Below are 20667 nucleotides of genomic sequence, written 5' to 3'. Positions count from 1 at the left end.
GCCAGCGCAAATTGGAGAACGCTGGGCGAGGCCTTCGTCCTGCAGAGGACAGGAAATATAGGCTGATGATGATTACTACTGTACAGAGAGAGAGAGAGAGAGAGAGATGCAAGGAATGCAGGAAGGTTAACTTGACGGGGGCAGAGGAAGTGCGGCTTGATACACTGAACTGCGAAGAGGTGTTGAAGGATCAATGCAGCAACCTTGGCGAAGCTGCAGGAATAATAACTGCGTAATTTTTCTTTTTCTCATAATCGTCGCAATCATTATAATCGTCATCATCAGCCTATCTGTCTCCACTGCAAGACGAAGACCACTCCCAGCGATCTCAACTTAACCATGTCTAGCACTATCCCTTTAGCAACCTGTAAATAGTGACACGTGTACTTGCTTAGCTTTATCAGATGACCGCGTTTCACCGTCTAACAAATGTCGCTCAGAGCAGGACGCACCTGCATGTATCGGAAGTTTCTCGAATGTTATCGATCGTTCTATCAGGTGTCCGTTGTCACCGAACCCTGTGCAATCTGATTGTATGCGCGACGAGAATTGTGTAGAACTTTCTGCAAGACACGCGGCCACCAGCGATTACTCTGGAACCTTTGATGGCTCATGCATAAAAACCGACACGCTTGACCGTCCGCTCAGATTTTTGCCGATCGCCAACTGTGTTCGCCGCCATCGTTGTTCTCTTATTGCAGCCTGCTTTTGAGGGCACAGGCTCGCCCAATAAAACGCAAGTTTCGTCATTCACAGTTTTGCTACTTTCTTCACCAGCACTACTACGTGACAATAGCTTATACCTAACCCGACGGCAAGTGCACCTGGTGGATAGCGAATGTGATACTTGTCCCAGCCCGTCACCTAATAGGTTTGTTTTCCAGCGCAACGCAGGCAGCCATAGGTCGCGTCTAATCTCGGAGGTCATGTCGGGGAGCGGTGCGTTCCGAGTTCTGCGTCACTTCCGGCGAGCGGCAATGGCGGCGTTCTGTTAGGTTTCGGTACGAAAAACCTGTCCTTTCGCGAGTCCTCCGAGATGCATCCACTTGTACATTAAAAAAGATAATGTTGCGCGGCTGATCTATACCCTTCCTATCCGAAACCAAGCTTTCTACGCGACTAGAAAGTTCGTTGCAGTTGGCCTTTAAGTGAACGTAAGGAACCCGAACATGATCCCGGGGAATTGCAGATGACGCGACTAACCAGCACGCCTGGTGCAAGTCCTCCGGATTAGACCGGTTGAACGACCGCTGCGCCAGCTGGCTTTTGAAGCTGCTGCCGCACGTCTTGGTGTCCTGGATGGCCTGCTCAGTCTTGCAGCTGGACCGGGCGAGGGCTGCAAAAAAAAAAGGAAGAAACATAATAATTGCAAAGGCTCGGTGATGTCCTTGATGAGAAACCTATTTAGTAGATTAACTTCCTGACCAAAAGCATTACGGAGAGGAGTTAGAATAAAAAAAAATACAATTACACCGGCGTGTCCTGTGAAAGGAACCGTAACTGCTTCTTAAGGCGCCTCCGGGAGGCGTCGGCGTCACGTACTGCACCTGCAGCGTCGTCCTCAAAGAGAGGGCACTGCGGTCGGAAGTGAAGCAAGGAATGAAATTAATGGAAAAAAAGGAGGTTTGCGATAAATTAAAGGGCATAGTACTGCACTGCATAAACCAGATAGGGCAGCCTGTGAACACGGTTAAATTGGGAAAAATTCGTCGATAGTGACAATACATGCTACGCAAGTATTGTATTCAAATGACGGCCTATATATATATATATATATATATATATATATATATATATATATATATATAATATGACTCAGAGTAAACAGAATACCTTTTCTTTTTAATGCAAAAAACTTGAGTGGGTTTGGTGCAGTGGAAGGCTCCTCTTAGGGGAACATGGCCTCTTCGATATTCCAATATTGACCACGCCTTAGATTTCCCCTGGACGTCTGCAGACCGGTTTCCTTATCAGCATTTTGCTTAACATGTAATTTGGAATATTTTTCTCCCGATATATTTAAAAATGTTTCCTTAATCCTTGCTTGAACATTACCAGTCTGCTGACTGAATCAAGAAGCGTCATTTCCATTAACACCATAGTGTGCATCGCGTAGTAGGCGCTCATACTTAGTTTTACGCCATTTCTTGCTGTCAAACTATTGTACAATTCAAGCAAGGTGTACTGCTGGTAGTGTTTTCACTCTTAGTGTGCGTGTGCGTGCGTGCGTATGTGCACGTGTGCACATGCGCATTGGTGGCGTTATGCGTGTGCGGTCGATGAACGTCACAATCGCCGCTTGCTGTCACGGCCCGGTGGCCCCCTACGCGATAGAGATCCCGTCCACCTCTTCCACCGGAGGAGAAAAGCGCGATTGTTGCCCATGACAATGAAGCCTGGTGTCGACACAGTGCGGCGCCGTTGGAAAAAAAACGACGTGGTTCACTCTCGGACAGAGAAGTGAAGGAGCGAAGAGCGTAGGAGGTTGCAACGGCTTTAAGAGCAAGCAACTCTCGCTGGAGGCTCGGAGAGCAGACGAATGCCGGCGCCGACTTCTGCTCGGTATCATTGTTCGTCAGCTGTGTTCTTCGTTTTGTTACGTAGTTGCGGGCCACATAATGAATGGGTGGACACCGAGGCTCAGTGCTTTGGACGTTGTGCTCTATGCTCGACGTTTTTTGTATCGCCCGGTTGCGCAGTGGGTGGCAGCAAGATGACAGCGGCAGCGCAACCGCGTGAGAGCAGACGTGATTGAAAAGTACGGCGCTTCTGCTTTTGGCACCAGTTTATCCTGCAGCCAGTCTGGCTTTTGTAAGCAGATAATGATTAATAGCGGAGCTGCTAAGAATGCCCGTTTTGTATCGTTCGTTGTACTTGGTACTGAAAAATTTCTTCGCAAAATTAGCAGTCTTTGTTCGCCGATAAGACTCTCAGATTAGCTGGACTCAGCTCAAAGGTCAAGGTTGCGCGGTAGTCAGTACACCGAAGACTAAAACGCTATCATCACTGTAGCAATAAAAGAAAGTGACTCGGGTAGCCTCGACGGTTGACATATTAGAGGATCTTATGCTATAGACCCCGTAGGTTTCGTGCTGACTTGATCTGAGAAAAATATGTGTGTTTAATGACTAGCGGACTCGTAATCTTAAACAAGTTTTCCTCATTAGATAATTGGGGCACCTGTAAGTAATATTTAGGGAATGCTAATGCATTTACAAGACAAACCGCCATCGATGATTTGCAGGTCTTTAAGTTAATATTATACAGCCGTCATATTCAATGCATATTTATAGATATAACGGAGAGAGCGTTGCAGCCAAGTGCTTCCTGCTACTCTAATTCACTTTTATATGAGCTACAGCGCTAGCGCTGGTAAAATTTAATCAATAGCATGATAACAATGAAACAGTAACAGATAGCGGATGACGTACCAGAACTCATCTCGATATATATTCTCGAAATGATTTCCGCAATATATTCAACAAGCACTCTGCCGCCTGCGTTAAGAGATTTGGCACTGTAAAAGAGTACACGGGGTCCTGTATTTTCGGCTTCCGCCATCCCAATGTGAATTTTATACGAAGAGAACCTGTTCAGTATTATCGATTCTCTTTCGGGCTGACAACTTTCTTGATAGGATTTTATTACAATAAGATATTTAGCGGATTCTAGATTACTTGGAAAGCTGTGTTAGAAGAATCCTTAGAAGAAAATAAAAAGGTAACACTTGTAACCTGCATTGAGTTCATGCTAAGACGGCTCAAAGGTCACCGCGAAGTCACATACAAACTGCCCAAGAGCTTTTACTTGCTGCTTGATTTCAAGCTCAGGAATGCTTTCGGATGACGTGCAACCTCATTTAATCCAGGTCCTCTCTAAATCGTGCCAATGCGTCGCCCAGAAATTGTGCGTCAGTCATCTGAAATGGGCACTGAAGACGAATGCTTCTGCAATAATGAATCGGCTATTCTTACCCTGACGCACAGTGCTTGACAGGTTGGAAGAGACGCAAAGGTGAGAGACGGGTGGCGACACCACACTTCCATTCCCGAACCCGCCCCTCTTGACGTCACGGACTTTACACCATCTAAATATGTCTGGTTAAAACTTTGTGGGGACAGAAGGACCCCTCAGCATACAAAGGGAACCAAGGATGTGAAGTAACGAGCTTCGAGAACTTTATCTGTCTCAATATCAAAGTCGGTGATGGTGGTGATGTGCGCTTGTTGCTTAGTCATATTGTATTGGGGTGAAGTGCAGCGTAACATTGCGACATGGAAAAAAGAGGAACGACAGAGGCATTGCGGTTGTGCGTCAAGCTCTGTGTGTCTGTCGTTGCTTCGCCGGCTGTGGCCGCCTTCTGGACACAATGCAGCGGCCTATGGGGTTCTTCGCGCCCGTTCTGCAACACCACTGTCGAGTGACCAACTGATTGATTGTTTTGATGCTGTTCCGAATGTTGTCAACTTCTTCGCCGGCTCGTCCACAACATTTGATTGTATAATGAATAGTGGACAGAAATGACATGGAGACAGGAGCTCATAGGAACAATCGCACGTACACAAAACGATGAGCGCTTTCTGTCAGTGCGCTTGAATCGACATTTGCTACAGGATATGGACATAAGTATTCAGGCAAAGAAGACAAGCTATTGAAGAAAACAACAGAATAAAGGTAAATAAGACGAGCGATTGAAGAAAAGAACAGAATATACAATGTAAGAATCAGTCCCAAATGTACTTATCTGTTACAGAAAGAACAGCAGAATGGCGAGCAAATATATGTCATTCACACTAGAAGCCGGATATATGCATATCGCCTTCAGGCACTGTTTGCGCAATTGTGCACGCCGAGCAAGTACGTCAAAAAAGTCGCAGTTTCGCCCGACAGGCGAAGCACTGATTGCTATAGAAAATTGTTCGACAGCTATACGCAGCAAGCTTGGTTGTTTTATCAGATGTAAGACTGCGGTATACATTCGCTTACTAACTTCGTAACAAGCACGGTGTCACGCGCGCGCAGGAAAACACGAACACATCTCCCTCAATGACTACGGACACTCACTATCTGAACGCTGGCATGAAGAAGAGCGGCAGCAGCAGCGAGCGAATTCACCTTCGTCCAGCCTCCGCTACAACGAGAACTAGGCGCGCGAGAACACAGCGCACACGAAGCCATCAGCCATCCCGGGGCGGTTGGCCTTCTAAACCCCCGCAGATAGCCTCCGAGATAGAAGGCGGGCGGCCGCACTCATCTGTAAAGTCCCTTGATACTCATCTGCACTGTGCACAACCACGACGAGAGTAGAAGCGAAGACGCGTGCTAGCCTGCCCCCCTCCCCCCCCCCCGCCTTGTTGGCGCTCATCGACCCCACGTTCGATCCTTACGCTCGCAAGAAGGTGCCGCCGCACGGAGCTACCATCCTATAATGAATCCATTAACGCTACCCAGCACCTTAGGTCGAATGCCCGGCCCTCCAGAACAGCTGCAGGTTTCAGATTTATTGCGCAAATACCTGTCACAAATTTTGCTAATCGGAAAGCATTAAAGACGCAAATTTGTTTCGTTTGCCAAGTGACAAGGAGTAGCCGGTGCCACCATAAAGGCGCCAACCTCTCCTAACATTCACTTCAATGAAAAAAAAAAAATTCCCCATTTATTATAGGAAAGCCTAAATTTACCTGCCATCTCACCAGTAAATATTAGTATCAGGCGCAGTTGCGCATTCCATATTTTTTTATTCTTTTCTTTCTTCAACTCTGGAATCTTTTAATCCCATTCCCCGTCTCCATACAGAGTAGCATACCAGCGGTATTATACGCTCTGACAAAAACCTCCGCTATTCTAATAAAGAGCCTCTCTCTCTTTCTCACCGTCCTTCTCGGCTCGTCCTCGCGTGCTTTCCCTCGCACCTACAGCATACGGCGCGCTGTTGCAACAGCATGGCGACGCCGACGGCGGAATTTCGCCTGGAGTGTCCATACAATTGCTATCGCAATAAAAACAGAAGGATTAATGAAAGTAATGAAAGTTAAAACGCATTTAAGCCCATATGATTGGACCTGTGTTGCAAGTTTGGAGAACATACGTAAAACGTTTTAGTAAGGCAAGTTGAAAGTTAGACGGCTGGGTTCTTGCGCTTGGTTCAAGTTGGTCGGCGTGCAGTGGGGTTTACTTCTTTTAGAGTTTCTGGCAATATTTTATATCAGGTATCTTTTTCAAGTAGCTACACTGGTGCTCTCGAAGTATGGACACGAAACCGCTGATGCTCTCACGTCTGATATTCATAAAGAGAGTTCTGGCAAGGAGTCGCATTGCTGTAAACTTGAGAAAATTGAAAATTTTCAGTACATCCGGCAGCTCTACCCTTCTCATGATCGTGAACAAGCAGGAAAAGCGGTGAAATTAAAGCTTTTATTGGACATAACTATTTGGCACCTGGAAGAGACATACATTACTATTGAAAACATAAATGTAGAGAACTTGCTGGGCACTTTTACAGCATTTCATCCAACCCATCTTCTCCACGTCCATGTGACAGGCGTTCACACACGCAGAACGCTCTACAGACCTCGAGCACTAGATTCATGGGTCCTTCCACTGTTCCTTGTACGGCTTCCTGCACGGCCAGATCTGTTTGTGTACTTGTAAACACATAACGCTATATTATCCCCAAATGCAGGCTTCCGTATCGAAATATCACACTGTCTCCGGTCCAAAGAACGCTTGGCTTTCATGAAATCATTATGCGCTTGAAGACGGTCATTTGTTTCAACGAGGGAATTTAGTTAGTGTTCGATATTTCACTGCGTAATTCCACAGCAAACAACGCCGCTTACCGGTCCAGTACAGATGGCTATATAAGTTGATATGAAAAGTATCGTTTCCTTGTCGCCGTGTCGTCTTTTCATCGTGTGTCCGTCCTTTTTAGCGCTACCATCAGTTTTAAAGAATGAATCACCAACTAGCCCAGCACCAAGTTTTATTGAAATTGATTAACTGACCTTGTGCGCGCTCCGTTCACAACTCGGTGAAAAACGCTCACTCGAGCAAAACACCCTCACCCTCATGACATGTCTCCAGCAATCGCCCAGGTTATAAACATCATTCTGAAGCAACAACGACAGGAACTAGCTGCACTGGCAAAGAAGCTATTGGTTAAGATAATGCAACCACCGCGAAACAGCAGAACAGACGACAACATGCCTGACGAGCGCCGTACTTCTGCTGTCTGATTCACAGCGCGTCGTCTGTTCGCGCATATTTTTCGATATCGTGTCCTAGTACGGCGAAGGCCACGGTTTCGGCGGATACTGCGGGAAAGAAGCACGGAGGAGGTGCTATACAGACCGTGGCGAGCGGAGACGTCTGAGTGAGAGAGGGAGGGGACCGTAGAAAGCGGTTACGGTTCGTTCGTCACACACGGTATACCGGCCGACGCGGTCACAAGTGCCGCGCAACCGCGTACGAGCCAAGTGCTTCCGTTTTCCTATTCGTACCCGTACGATGTAGGGGCTCGGGGCAAGGCCGCATTATGTAAACGGGCCGCCTGTCATTGTGCCCACCTTCGTGATGTCGGCGTGCGCACCCTTACACGCGTTCGACAATAGGGACGGCGGTGAGATTTAGGCGCGTGTACGGCCGGTGCACCGATATGCGCCAGCAGACCGCGGGATTGATGATACTGGATCCGCACTAGAAAAGCAGGACTCGCATTCGTTTGCTGCAATGATTCCGCACTCGAGTTGCCGTTACAACGCCACAGTCTATTTGCAGGGAAGATGCATGCATGTGGGGGTTTACGCATCCACGAAACATGCGCATGCCTCTGAGACAATTCTTGCTTATAAGTGACGTAACCAAACTTATTTCCCCTTATGTATGGATGCGACACAGAGTGATAATTTCATAGCGACATGCATACAACTCATGCATGGACGTAAGGGAGGGGACGGCAGAAAGGCAACTTGATACCTGGCAATGTACCAAGATCTGTATGCCTGTCTGTCTGTCTGGCAGCCGAAGCAGGAGTAGTACAGTCTACCAGTGTTTCAATGAAGAGAGCGAGAAAGGTAAAAAAAAAACGGCATTGCATAGAAAATATCACACATTACAGAAACAACATAAAACAAAAGCTATCGGTACGTAAAAAGGTCAAATTGTGTATTCCGTGGTAAGTCTCAGCAACCTGTGAGGAAGAAAAAGAATATGTTGATCACCTGGGTTTACTTAGCGTGCACACAAACCTCGATACATTACTCTTGTTAGTTTAAGTTATTTTTCATTAGGCCCCCGTCGGAATCCGCCAGTCATTCCCACGGAGATCTAACTCTGACTGTGTTTCAATAATCGCCGTATACAGCAATGTAGCCGGCTCCAATTCTGACGAAGGCGACAAAGGAGACAGCTTCACTACGGAAGCACCGAAGTAAAAGGGAAAAAAAGAAAAAAATAACACACGATGCAGGGTACTTTGTTATACAAACAAGATCGCGACTGAGCAGGAAACTCGGAAACTCGACGTGAAGGTCGCTTGCGCAAAAGAAAAGGTAGCTGCACTTTACCGTGCGCCTAATGTAAGCTACGTAGTGTCTTCTGTAGGTTGGCACACGGAAAGAGTTGAAGTACATGCGTATACAGTATGCACCTTTGTTAGGTTTCTCTCTTGTCACCGCAAGGCAGGCGTCACGTCGCAGAAGCGTCTTCCAGGTGGTTCCAGACCACGTTTCATTACCTGGGCACAAAGCTGTCTTCTCAGCTGCCCGAGTAGGCTGTCCCCGATTCCTGACAGTATTAGGACAAGCACCCTCTTTCTGCTCAGAAGCAGAACCCTATCAAACGCTGATCCACGAAGACTAATTTCTCAAAAGCACCACCGCACCGTTTTATTGCAAAGGCCTGCTTCACGTGCTGTAAGCCCGCGACTTTAGGCATCCAGTTGCTTTCGCAATGATGAGCATGCGCTCGGGGTGTGACGTGGGAATGTATACGTCACACCCTGTTGATGTGCCACGACTGAAATCGTTGCTGCGCCATCGTTGCTCACTGTTGCAAAGCCAAAATTTGCACGGCATCACCGACAAAGAGCTACGCGTGCTCTTTCTTTTGTGAAAATCAACGGACCTGAAAAAACGCTCGTGCAGTTATTTGGAGTCTATCACTGTGAGACCTGCCATGGTTGCTCAGTGGCTATGGTGTTGGGCTACTGAGCACGATGTCGCGGGATCGAATCCCGGCCATGGCAGCCGCATTTCGATGGAGGCGAAATGCGAAAACACCCGTGTACTTAGATTTAGGTGCAGGTTAAAGATCCCCAGGTGATCGAAATTTCCGGAGGCCTCCACTACGGCGTGCCTCTAATCAGAAAGTGTTTTTTTAATTTTTTTAATTTAATCATTGTGAGCGCGAACTGCCTCGCTCCTTTCGCCTTATTTTTTTTTTCAATACGCTCTCTCTCTGCACCACGTCCAAGCTAGACCATGGCTACCACCTTTGAGTCACAACCATAAGGGTGGAAAGTTTGCCAGCATGCTAACGCCAATTTCAAGCCAGAAACTACTTCATACTGTCCAGTTGTTATAGAATGTGTTGTTGTTGTTTTTCTTTTCTCTCCTTAAATTTGCAACTCGCCAAGGAAGTTCTGCTGTATGCCAGTGCAAGGGTGAGGAGATTATTTATCCTGTCAATTTAAAGGGAGATATCGTTATTAGGTCAAGTGTGCATTAACTACCACGGCTCGGAACTGTGTATCTGAAAATTTTCAGTACGCAGAGAGGCCCATGTAGTGTGATGCTAAATCCAGAATGAAGAAAATCGCGGATCTGCAAAATAAGAAATGCTTGTTTATACCATTATCACGCAACATGCAAGGTGACAGATACCAAGACCCCAAATGCGGTGGTGGTGGTGGTCGTGGTGGTGAGGAGTTGCAGCAATAGCTTCCCGACTTCGACATTAAAGAAGGCAGCTGAGACAAAGAAAAACAATCTGTCACGAACGTTGGTTGATTGGATAATATTGAAAATGTTGGCAACTTTCGTAGCCATCCGTAACACAGTTTTTCTGTGAAATGAATTGATGGAAATGACACGACCACAGCAGTAGATAGAAGGCTGGTAGAGTCAATCCTTCCAACACGTTTGACAACGCCACCCTACTCATGGCCAATCCCTTTACTGCTTATGCGCCAGTGTCTTTGAGATCATTGTCACTATCGTAAGGTGTATGCCTGACGTTACCCCTGTACTCAGAAATGCATCTCAAGTTGGAGTCGATGCTTGACTTGATCCAAATGACGGCCTGTCGTCAACGCGCCGAAGGAAAGCGCAATGAGCATCTTGGGCGCGTTACCAACAGGCGTGATTTAGATCAAGTCAAGCATGCATGGGGTTCAAGTTAAGATACATTTCTGAATATGGGCGTCAAGCAACGCTGCTTTAGATACCAAATGAACCAGATTTACTGAGCAAAGAAGATGCATGGCACGCAGGTGAAGGAGGAAGAGGGGATTTCAGTTCGAGGCATGTTCCGTAACTTCTACCAGAACCAGCAAGCTCTATATAATCAACATGTGGTAATATAGCCAGCTCCATACGGAATCCCGCTTACAGATGTACAATAACAGGTAGATTCGTACGCAATGTATTGCGTGTAATCTACAAAAAGAGAAGCTTAATAGTGATCTGACCTTCTTTGGTCCTGAATTGAAATGAATTCTGCGTTTTTACGAGCCAAAGCCACGATTTCATTTTGGGGCACGCCGTACTGGGGGACTCCGCATTAACTGTAACCACCAGGGGTTCTTTAACGTGCCCCCGATGCACGGGACATGGGCGTTGGGGGTAGCACGTCGGCGACGACAGGAAACCGAAGTCGAGAGCTAAGGGAGACTGCGAGACACATCGCAAAGCCACAGAGCTCCGTGCCAATACGCGACTGAGCACAAGGTCTTCGGTTCGATCCTGGCTGTGACGGCCGCATTTGCTACTGAAGTGAAATGCTGAAAAAAGAGAAGCTCGTTTACGATTATTTTGGCGCACGTTAAAGAAGCACAGGTTGACAAAATTAACGCGGTGCCCTCTACTATGGCGTCCCTCCTAGCCCAATGTCCAGCTTCTGGACGACGCAGTTGTGGTGGTTTAGTTGTGGTCACTGCGACCAAGTCTAGTCGAAAAAACAAAACAGACGCATTTGGAGCCTGTACGGGTTCCTCAGTCACGCAACGTCCCTGCGATTTTCTTTCTTGTCTTTTTTTTCACCTAGACTTGCTCAGTGACCGCAACTATACTTCACCGTGTGACCTGACCAGACGAATCTTTGTCGAACTCCCGACTACGTCTGCTACATCTTCGAGACCACTAACCCCCGAATTTAGATGATTTTTTTTTCTGTTCGCGCTTATACATCTATGCTGAAGTAAATTCGGTTCGGTTCGACAGGCTAGGATTACTCACGCTGCACACAATTACGGAACGCTCCTGTTTGGATGTTTCCGCGCTCGCGGGTTTTCCGCGGGCGGCGCCATACGACAGCGAGGAAAGGAAGCGGAACTGAACGATCTGGTCACGTGAAGCCGTTCCGGCACGGTCGCGCTGTGGCCCCCTGTAGGAAGCCCCGGCCTCACCGGGCGGTGGCGTGCTTCCGTTGACCGCTGCGCGTCGCAGATTACTGCACGCGCAACGGTCTGCGACTCTCGCAGCGGCCAGTGCCGGCTGACGGACACTGTCCGGGTATCTGGTGCGAGACGTCGCTCGCCAGAGGGGGCCGACCACGGAGAACGATGCACCCCTGCTTCGCGTATACGCCTTTTCGGCGCAGTGGGGAACGCGAGTTCTCGGACTGCCCACGGCCTATAGTGATCTCATTATCACCGGGACATTGTCTAATTGATAAGTTTACATCATGTTAAAGTCGCGTAAGCTTTCCGGTCCTAGAGTGAGATAAGTTTTGCCTTCTCCACCCAAGCTCCCATTGTTTTCTCGGTGTCTCAATTTCCTCCTTGCCTCTGTTGTCATTTCTCTCATGGCTCATTGCGAAAATGCTTTTTCGAGGTCTCTCTTTTCAGAGCTCGATCCGTGTACCTTATATTGCTCACGCTCGCACGCGAACCTAGTTTTTGCGTTTTTGCGCGTTTGCGATGCGTTGCTGTTCTGTGGTCGAGTTCGGGCTGGTCAAGTTGCTCGCGATCAACTTATTTCCGACACCACCATTTCAAAACATTTACTTGGCCATTGTCATCAGAATTCATTCATTCATTCATTCATTCATTCATTCATTCATTCATTCATTCATTCATTCATTCATTCATTCATTCATTCATTCATTCATTCAAATTGGACAGATCATGCGCCAATGTCGGAATCTGCGAAAACCGAAGCTCTTGTGAAGCGTTCAATTAAATGCCAGAAAACTAAATGCGATGCGTACAATCGTTTTCGTAGATATCCTATGCAACGCGTAAAATCCCGTAATGTTTGCTTTTATGCACTACACTGTTCACAAGCATGTTCTGGAATGCAAACACCAGATCAAGCGGTTCGACGTTACAAGACAAGTCTACGCAGAGCTAGACGTCACCACAACGGAGGCGAAGTTTGACGTTTGTCGAGCGAAGAGCGCTGAGGAGAGGTGTAGACCGAGAGAAAGCCCGACGTGAAAGAACGTAGTGTAAGCTTCGCTATTATTCGACCGTTTCGTCTCTGCTTCTTAGGCCTAATGGAAACTGGCGCTCGCGGGAGGTGTGGCCCGGAAAGCTTACGTTCAATACCGTGGGCTTCAATAATATTGGCCGTGGCGCCTTGCTGCTGCGGACGCGCAGCCCAGCCCAACCAATCAGAACTTCAACAGCAGACGACATGGGCATCTCGAGCAGACGAAATAGACATCTCCACTAGATGGGCTCGTGCAGAATGCCTCCCCTGATGTGTGTGATTTCGTTTCCCTAACACCGACTCCTCTACCCCTACGTCAGGCTGAGTGCAGCTCTCACGGTGCTCAAACCAATGCGGACAACACCCCCCCCCCCCCCCCACCCCCCCTCCTTCTGGTCAATGCCCGTAAAAAAAATTTATGGATGACGTCACCGAAAGACCGCCGTTCCGGCCGTAAGGCCAACCGACGCCGTCGCGTGAGTTCCGTAAGATCTGGTCGTCTGGACCGTCCGGCGCTCGGGCTATAGCCAAGACGCGTCCGCGCACGCACGCATGCGCACACGCTTGGACTTGCGTAACGCCCTCGTTACCCCGCAAATCGCCGACGACGTGCACAGCGGACCGCGCACCGCATCTCGTTGTTTTCCGAGCAGAGCGCGCGGTCACTTCCTGGCTGTTTTTTTTTTTCGTGTAATAACGGCGCCTTTTTCCTGTCGGCCACCCCAGTACATAACCGAAGCAAGACCACCTCTTCTAAGAAAAGGAAAATAGAGGTAAAAGAAAGACGAACGTTTCTGCGCTGACGCTGTCCAGAGAAAACGGAAGGAAGGTTTCGTACGGGGGTCCCGTCTAGAGGCCTGCAGGATTGCGAACACGAGAGACACGTTTCCGCGTCGGCGCCTTGACCAGACCGTTCGATGCGCTTCGGTTCGGCGCGCGCCTTTCCCGTTACACGCCCCGTGCCCTTCCATCGCAAGGCACTGTCCATAAAGCGTAAAGCTTTGGGTTTCGGGACGGGGCTGTCCGAGAAGTGGGCGATAGTACTGCGCGGTGTTTCTGCCGCGCACGGTTGGCGCTTTGCTTTCTCGAGTGATCCGCTGAAATTGCTGGAGTATTTAGTCCCAGAACAACGATTAAAAAAAAACAAAGAAAAAAAGAAACGCCGCTTGCTTGAAAATGTCCCCGGTACTCTCTCAAGCGCAAGCGAACGCTTTGTAAAAGCGCTTATCTTAGACAGCTCATATTTGGGCGGCTCCCGTTTTGCCAAGACCGCGTCGTAGCAAGGTTCGTTTATTTTCCTTGTACGGTACGTAGCTATTTTTTTCTTCTTTATTTGCATCTTTACAATCACACGGAGAACATTATTTCAGTGGGCTAAGGTACGAACGCAGTTTGTTTAGGAGTGGAGCAAAACGAAATATATAAAAGAAAAGGAAGTTACGAGTGGCGTTGCAAAGTAGACACTATAGTTGAAGCAAGTTTTCGTTAATTTTCGCGTTTCGGCAGGCGACTTGCACCGGATCACCCCGACGGTATTCAGTGGGAGCACGGATCAGGCCTCGTTTTCAAACGAACGAGGCTTTCAGAAGAGTCAGTAGGCCTTGTACATACATTGTCGGTAAATACTTTGTAGATAAATGTTTAAAAAAGAACGCAAGCTAAGTGCGCAAGATAGTGTTCGGTGTAATTAATAAAGGGAAAATCAGACATCCACCCGTTCGTAGCAATTACTACGAACGGGTGGATGTCTGATTTTCCCTTTATTAATTACTTTTCTCCACCTTGCGGGTTTCCGCAGGACCACTACGTCAGTGTTCAGTGTAACGCTGAAAACGAACAAAAAAAAAACTGGCTGTGGCTTAGCTAAGGTTAAGCCCAGGATGCGAAGCATACTAGCCTTTATTTTAACGCGACAGCGTTAAGGAGCTCGTGTCGCAGAAAAGCCGGTGTCGTCAGCGTCGGCTCAGGCGCACATTTCGTTGTCGCGCCGAACGCTGCGTTGCTCGACGCTCACCGCGTCCGATGCGGGGCGCGTAGTCGCTGCGCCGTAGCAAAGCCACCTAGAAACAGTCTCTGTAGCACGCCGCAACCTTCGCTTCTCATTCCAACGAGCAGCTCTGTCTCCAGGAGGCATCTCACCTCGTGAGTGTCTAGCAGAGGCAAGCGCAGCTGCTTATATACCGCCGCGACGCCGCGAGCGACGGCACGAGTTGGAGCCCCGTTTCTCCTCTGTCGTGACGTCACGGTGTCACGTGGTCAGCCTTGAAGTCGACGCCACGAGCGACGGCGCGAGTTGGAGCCCCGTTTCCCCTCTGTCGTGACGTCACGGTGTCACGTGGTATTGAAGGCGACACCGCCGCGCCTGAGGAGCTGGGTTGAGCTCTAGTAATATGCTTCGCATAAAATCATGCGGCACGCATCTTAACAGTTTGCTGTCGGTGACTAATATTACCATTACAGAGGTGGTTAAAAGTTAGCGTTGGGGAAGGATGTCTCACTGCTATACGCCAGACACCCAGGTTCAATATCGTAGAACTGCAGATTTTTCTTCTCTTTTTCTAAAATGTTTTTTCTTGCCGCTCCGCTGCGGCTGTCTCATGTGGCAAAAATATCTTTTCTTTTTTCATCACTCACTTAGAGCGGACAAGGGCAAGATGACGGCAAGCAGTTAGACTTCACTACCGCCTGACAGCCGCGTTCATTGGACCGCCATATTAAAGCCAAAGCTTTACTGACCACGAACTTGCGATTTCGCCGTGGCCGTGCTCCGAGGAGGCACATCACGTCACATCGCGTTCCTCGTCGTTCCGTTCGCCTCCGCTCGCTTCGCCAGCTGCGTCGCATGCCTGATCACACGTCGGAGGATTGAAAAGGAGAGCTCGCGTGCGCCGCAACCACAGTTGAGGCGGCAGTATGGACGATGAAAATTCTGATAAGCAGGAGGAGGCCTGGAATCGACATCGGAAAGAGATGGAGAGGAAACGAATCGCCCAGAAAACAGACGAACAGCGCTCCGAACGACGGGCTAAACGCCGCAACAAAGCTAGACAACCAGAATAACCTAGACTTGCAATCAAGATTAATCATGGTTAAGCAGGCTATACCTTAGCTTTCGCAACGTATATTCTGGCATAGCCGAGCTAAGCCACTGCCAATTTTTTTTTTTCAGGCTATAGGTACGTTTATTGCGCTGTCTTCGAATAAAACGAAAAAAGAACAATCCAGTGACGATTTAGCGACAAATACATTACATTTCACTTGTTTGAGGTCCAGCATGGATAATTTACTCGTAAGCGTTGCAGCGCGATGGCTAAGCGTGGACAAGACAAGTGAAAACAGCAAGGTCTCATCCCACACGTCTTGCCTCTTCGAGAAGCCAAGTGCAACTGACGGTGGTCCGGAGCTGATCACCCGTTAGTTGCACTATATGTATGTATGTATACATATATATATATATATATATATATATATATATATATATATATATATATATATATATATATATATATATATATATATAATTGGAAGTCCAGCAGTGTCCAGTGGTGGGGCCCCAAGATCTGTCTACATCTGGCGGCCGACCGGGGGGTAGTCCACATCGAAGCAGGCGTTTCTGGCGGAGGGCGTGTAGAGAAGGGAAACTGGGCACCTCCTCTGGATTTGCCCTATCTACACGCCCTCCGCCAGAAACACCTGCTTCGATGTGGACCACCCCCAGGTCGGCCGCCAGATGTAGACAGTTGGATCTTGGGGCCCCACCACCGGACACTGCTGGACTTCCTCCGAGAATCTGGCGTGTATCTAAACGTGTAAATAATTCTTTATGCCAGAAGGGACGCTGTCGCAATAAAAAAAACTGTTCCCAACACTTTCTCTTTCTCACTTTGACACTACTAATGCTGACGCATTAACTTGGTATCGTAGCAGGTTGTAGGTACCGAATATTTTACTTCAATGTTAAGATTGGGCACTTCCACCCCACGTCTGCACTTCTATAATATTAATAATTGACTGCAAATCGTTAACGCTTGTGCCACATTATCTTTTGTTGATTTTGAACTTGCCAAAGGTCGATATTTGTGCACTTTACGCACATTCTCTTCAAACATTTTACCTATAACGTATTTAACGCCCACTGCCATTTGAAAAACGATTTTTTTCGATAGGAATCAAGCCTTCAGCCACTATGATACTGACAGCATCGAAGCGGGCTACTGTACATAGACTCTCCTTCTTGTTTAAGGATAATCTCAACTATAACATATGTGATAGCAGCAAGGTATGTGTGCATGATGGATAGCTCTGTACGTATTATAACCACCGTCCTCTAAGGTAGTGAGTAGCGACACGGGATACGGCTTTGCGGTAGCGATATCTCCTTATCGATCCGCCGTACCTATAAGATCTACTGAGAACTTTTAAAACAAAGTGTCGTTAAGAATGCAATGTACATAAATGTCAACTGAAACGTCAGTGCATTCTTAAGCAGAGCACTGTGTAAGCACTGTGTAAGCACTGTGTAAGCAGAGCACTGTGAGCACGTAAGCACTGTGTAGCACGGCGATAGGTTTCATTCAGTCTGTCTCCACTTAAAACCTCTACGCCTTACTACCTGAATCGTTAAAAAGAAAGGACATCATCTGAGTGCACGTGTACCACACAACGGAAGCTTCTGTTTATTACTGTCTCGTTGAGTGACGCACAACACATCACTGGCAGCGAGAGATCTTTCTTGGCTATTTGACAAATCCCCTGTGAAAACTAGTTCAGATGCATTTTTGAGTTCCCGTAATGTGCCGAGACTTGTTCGTGCTAGCATTGTGCTTGTAGTCGCTTTTTAAACTTTTATTTCTCTATTTTCTCCATGATTCACGGACTGCTCTGGCAGTGTATCGCTATTTTCTGCAAGCCCTCTGTCGGTAGTTTGCATCTTCATTATCATTTCTTGTCTGATATCCGACCTGTTCTCCAGCCACACTTGCACTTGCTTCATATTTCTGAAATTGAATAGGAATATCACCAAGTGTATATTTACGATATCTGTACGGCATGCACATTTTTCCTGCTGTATATGGAAATAAATAAAAGAAAACATATACGAACGCACACGTAAGCAAAACAAGCACGGAGTACTCGGTGCCTGTCCCGCAGACAAGTCGTAACCGATTTACACGGTTAATATCAGGCGTGCATGTATACACCATCTGTGGATGACACACTCTCTGTCACGCATCGGTCCCCCCCCCCCCCCCCTCCCCCGTTCTTCACTCGCTGTCTTGTCGGAGGCCATCCACGGCCGCGACCAAGGCTCTTTTGCACGCGTGACTCACGCCCTTTAATGAGCGCGGCGTCTTTCACAAGCGGTGGCGGCCTGCGTATTCTCTCGCACAAGTCGATGCCGTTCGTCCCGTGCAGTATAGTACCTTCCTTCCTCGCCTTGTATGAAGCCGTCCGCAAGGATGACTCGTGGGTTTATTGTTCTCACAATATTGTGCTCGATTTTCCTCTGTGGGCCCCACCGAGGTGGCTTAGTGGTTGTCGCGTTCTGCTTGCTGCTGACGCTGAGCGCGAGGTCCCGGGCTCGGTTCCTGTCCGCCGCGGCAGCCGCATTCCAATGTGAAACTCCACAACTTGAAACTCCAAAGGCACTGAAATAATTAATTAAGTTAAAACAATACGCTGCTTAAAGCGTTATCCCATAAACACTTTAATTTGGCCCGAAATGATTTGCTTATTACCGAAAAAAAACAAAAAATGCAAGTGAACTATCGCCGATAAGGCAAATGTCAGCGAACAGCCAAACGCTACAGCTTCCAGAAAGCCATTCGCTTCATTAAAAGAGAGAGAGCGTAAACTTTAATTTCAAATCAGCAAGATTTGAGTCCGGCGTCTTTTAATGGGTCTGGGCACCCGCCGCGGACGCGGTTCCGAGACCTTGTCTCGAAGCGGCTTCCTCGGCTCGCTGGACGGCCCAGAGTTGTGTTGTCAGGTCAGAGCTGAGCAGTGCGGTCATCCAGCGTGACTGGAGGCTGGCGGTGGAAGAGACGGAGGGGTCGGCACTGCCCGACTTGTTTGTTAGGTCCCGACACTCCCATAGCATGTGATTTAGTGTGGCAACCTCGCCACACGATGTGCATCTGTTTGTAGTGTACATGTCTGGATACATGGCGTGCATGAGTCTGGGGTTTCTGTAAGAGTCTGTTTGTAATTGTCTGAAGTGTACTGCTTGCGTCCTGTCTAACATAGCGTGAGCGAATGGGTATATGCGTCTTTGTAATTGGTAGTGTGCCGTGATGTCGTGAAAAGTGGTCATACGGTCCTCCCATGCCCAGACGTTTGCAGTACCCCGCGGGGGCTCTTCCTCCGATGCTGCTCGGTGAGTCAGGCCTCGAGCAACGCCGTGAGCCGCTTCGTTGGGGGTGCTCATTCCAGTGTGTGCCGGGATCCACAGCAAATGCCTTCGGTTATCAACGTCGGCCTCTCCCTGGTGTATGGGATGTCGCTGGAGTATCTGATAAGCCTCTTGCGAGATGCGCCCATTTGCAAAATTAAAAGAACAATTCAGAGATTTCGCTATCCGAACACCCCTATAGGAATTTCCTTTAGTTACACCATAAAAAAGGGAGTTGTTCGAGGGTGCGTAAGACGCAAGCTACTCCCTTGAGTCATGAGCGAGAATTGTTGTACGCCTACGCGCGCACACACTAATGGCGTTTTTCTTTTCTTTTTGGTTGAGAGACTCGCTTCTTGCAGTGCCCACCACTGTAGCTCAGTGGCTATGACGTGGCGCTGCTGAGCTCAAGGTGGTCGACTCAATGCCGGAAGTGTTGGCCGCATTTCGATAAGAGAAGTAATGGAAAAAGAAAAAGAAAAAAAAAGCTCGTGTTCTTAGAGTTAGTTGAACGTGAAAGAATCCCAGGTGGTCAGGATTAATACGGAGTCCCCCACTACGGCGTGCCTCATAATGAAATCGTGTTTTTGGCACGCAAAACCCGATAATTCAATTCAATTCCAGAATTAAACTTCATACATGATTATTAGAGGCTAGTCTTCTTTGCCACAGGTCGTGCTCTGTCTCTAAATACAGATAAGGTGTATGTACTTGCAACTCTGTATGACGCTATTAATCTATAGCTTCGCTCTTAGTGACGCTTTCTATTCTTTTTTGGTTTAGGGCATGAAATTTATTCATCAATATTTATTTCTATATTGTTTCTTGCTGCTGTTGTTGAAGGCTTCGTATTCCAGCTACAATTTCGTAATAGCTAGCTGTTTAGTAGTCGAACAACCGCTTTTGTCGCACGTAACAAGCAACATCCACCACTGTACGCGCATCTTTGCGAAAACGTGTACGCATGTAGGTGTACGAGTCTGTAATGGCGTAGGTTTGTTTGTGCAGCCGCTAAGCAGTGATTCAGAATAAACACTGGTACGGGTTGTCTAAAGGAAGTTCGTCACAGACTAGTTCAGCAGCACTTTTCGCGGTGGCGAAGGCTATATAATTTTGTCGCCAATTTGTTGGGGCGGTCTCTGTTCGAACTAACTGTCTCACCTGCAGGCTGTACGCGGTTCGAAACGACAGACCTTGAGAGCCGGGCCATGATTTCACATAGCAATTATTGCAAGACAGTCGCGCGTTATAACTATCAACATGACGTCATCCTAGTGAACCTAAAAAGCCGAAGATTTACGTGCTTTTCCTTGAGGCCACTTTATTTCTGTTTACAGCAAGCAGGCGAGCTGACACACAGTCATTAAAAAGGACTGATATTTCGTGCAGACATAACGCGATATGAAATATCGTAACCAATGTGCAAACATTATGTGAGGGCAGAACGAAACCTATGTGGAAGCTTACGATTCTATCTAGAATCTTTTTAATTTAAATTGTCGTTAACATTCAGGCTTCCAACGTATCACAAACAATCTAACGGACACTTCTAAAACAGCTACAATAATATGCTCGTTGCAGATTTATAGAAGACTCTTACCACCACAATCAGCAAGCAAACATATG

General features: G+C 47.7%; 1 protein-coding gene across 1 annotated transcript in view; it reads right to left on the bottom strand.

The window, feature by feature from the left end:
* The window catches only part of LOC139050436 (uncharacterized), a 48877-nt gene that overhangs the window by 3856 nt on the left and 24354 nt on the right, over positions 1-20667 (bottom strand). Inside the window, exon 2 of the mRNA XM_070526810.1 lies at positions 1204-1336. Within this exon, the coding sequence (XP_070382911.1) occupies positions 1204-1336 (133 nt within the window). The remainder of the gene's footprint in view (positions 1-1203; positions 1337-20667) is intronic.

Source organism: Dermacentor albipictus, chromosome 10, assembly GCF_038994185.2.
Source record: "Dermacentor albipictus isolate Rhodes 1998 colony chromosome 10, USDA_Dalb.pri_finalv2, whole genome shotgun sequence".
NCBI classification, from domain to species: domain Eukaryota; kingdom Metazoa; phylum Arthropoda; class Arachnida; order Ixodida; family Ixodidae; genus Dermacentor; species Dermacentor albipictus.
Note: the sequence above shows the minus strand (reverse complement) of the source record. Positions and strands in the feature narration are given on the sequence as shown.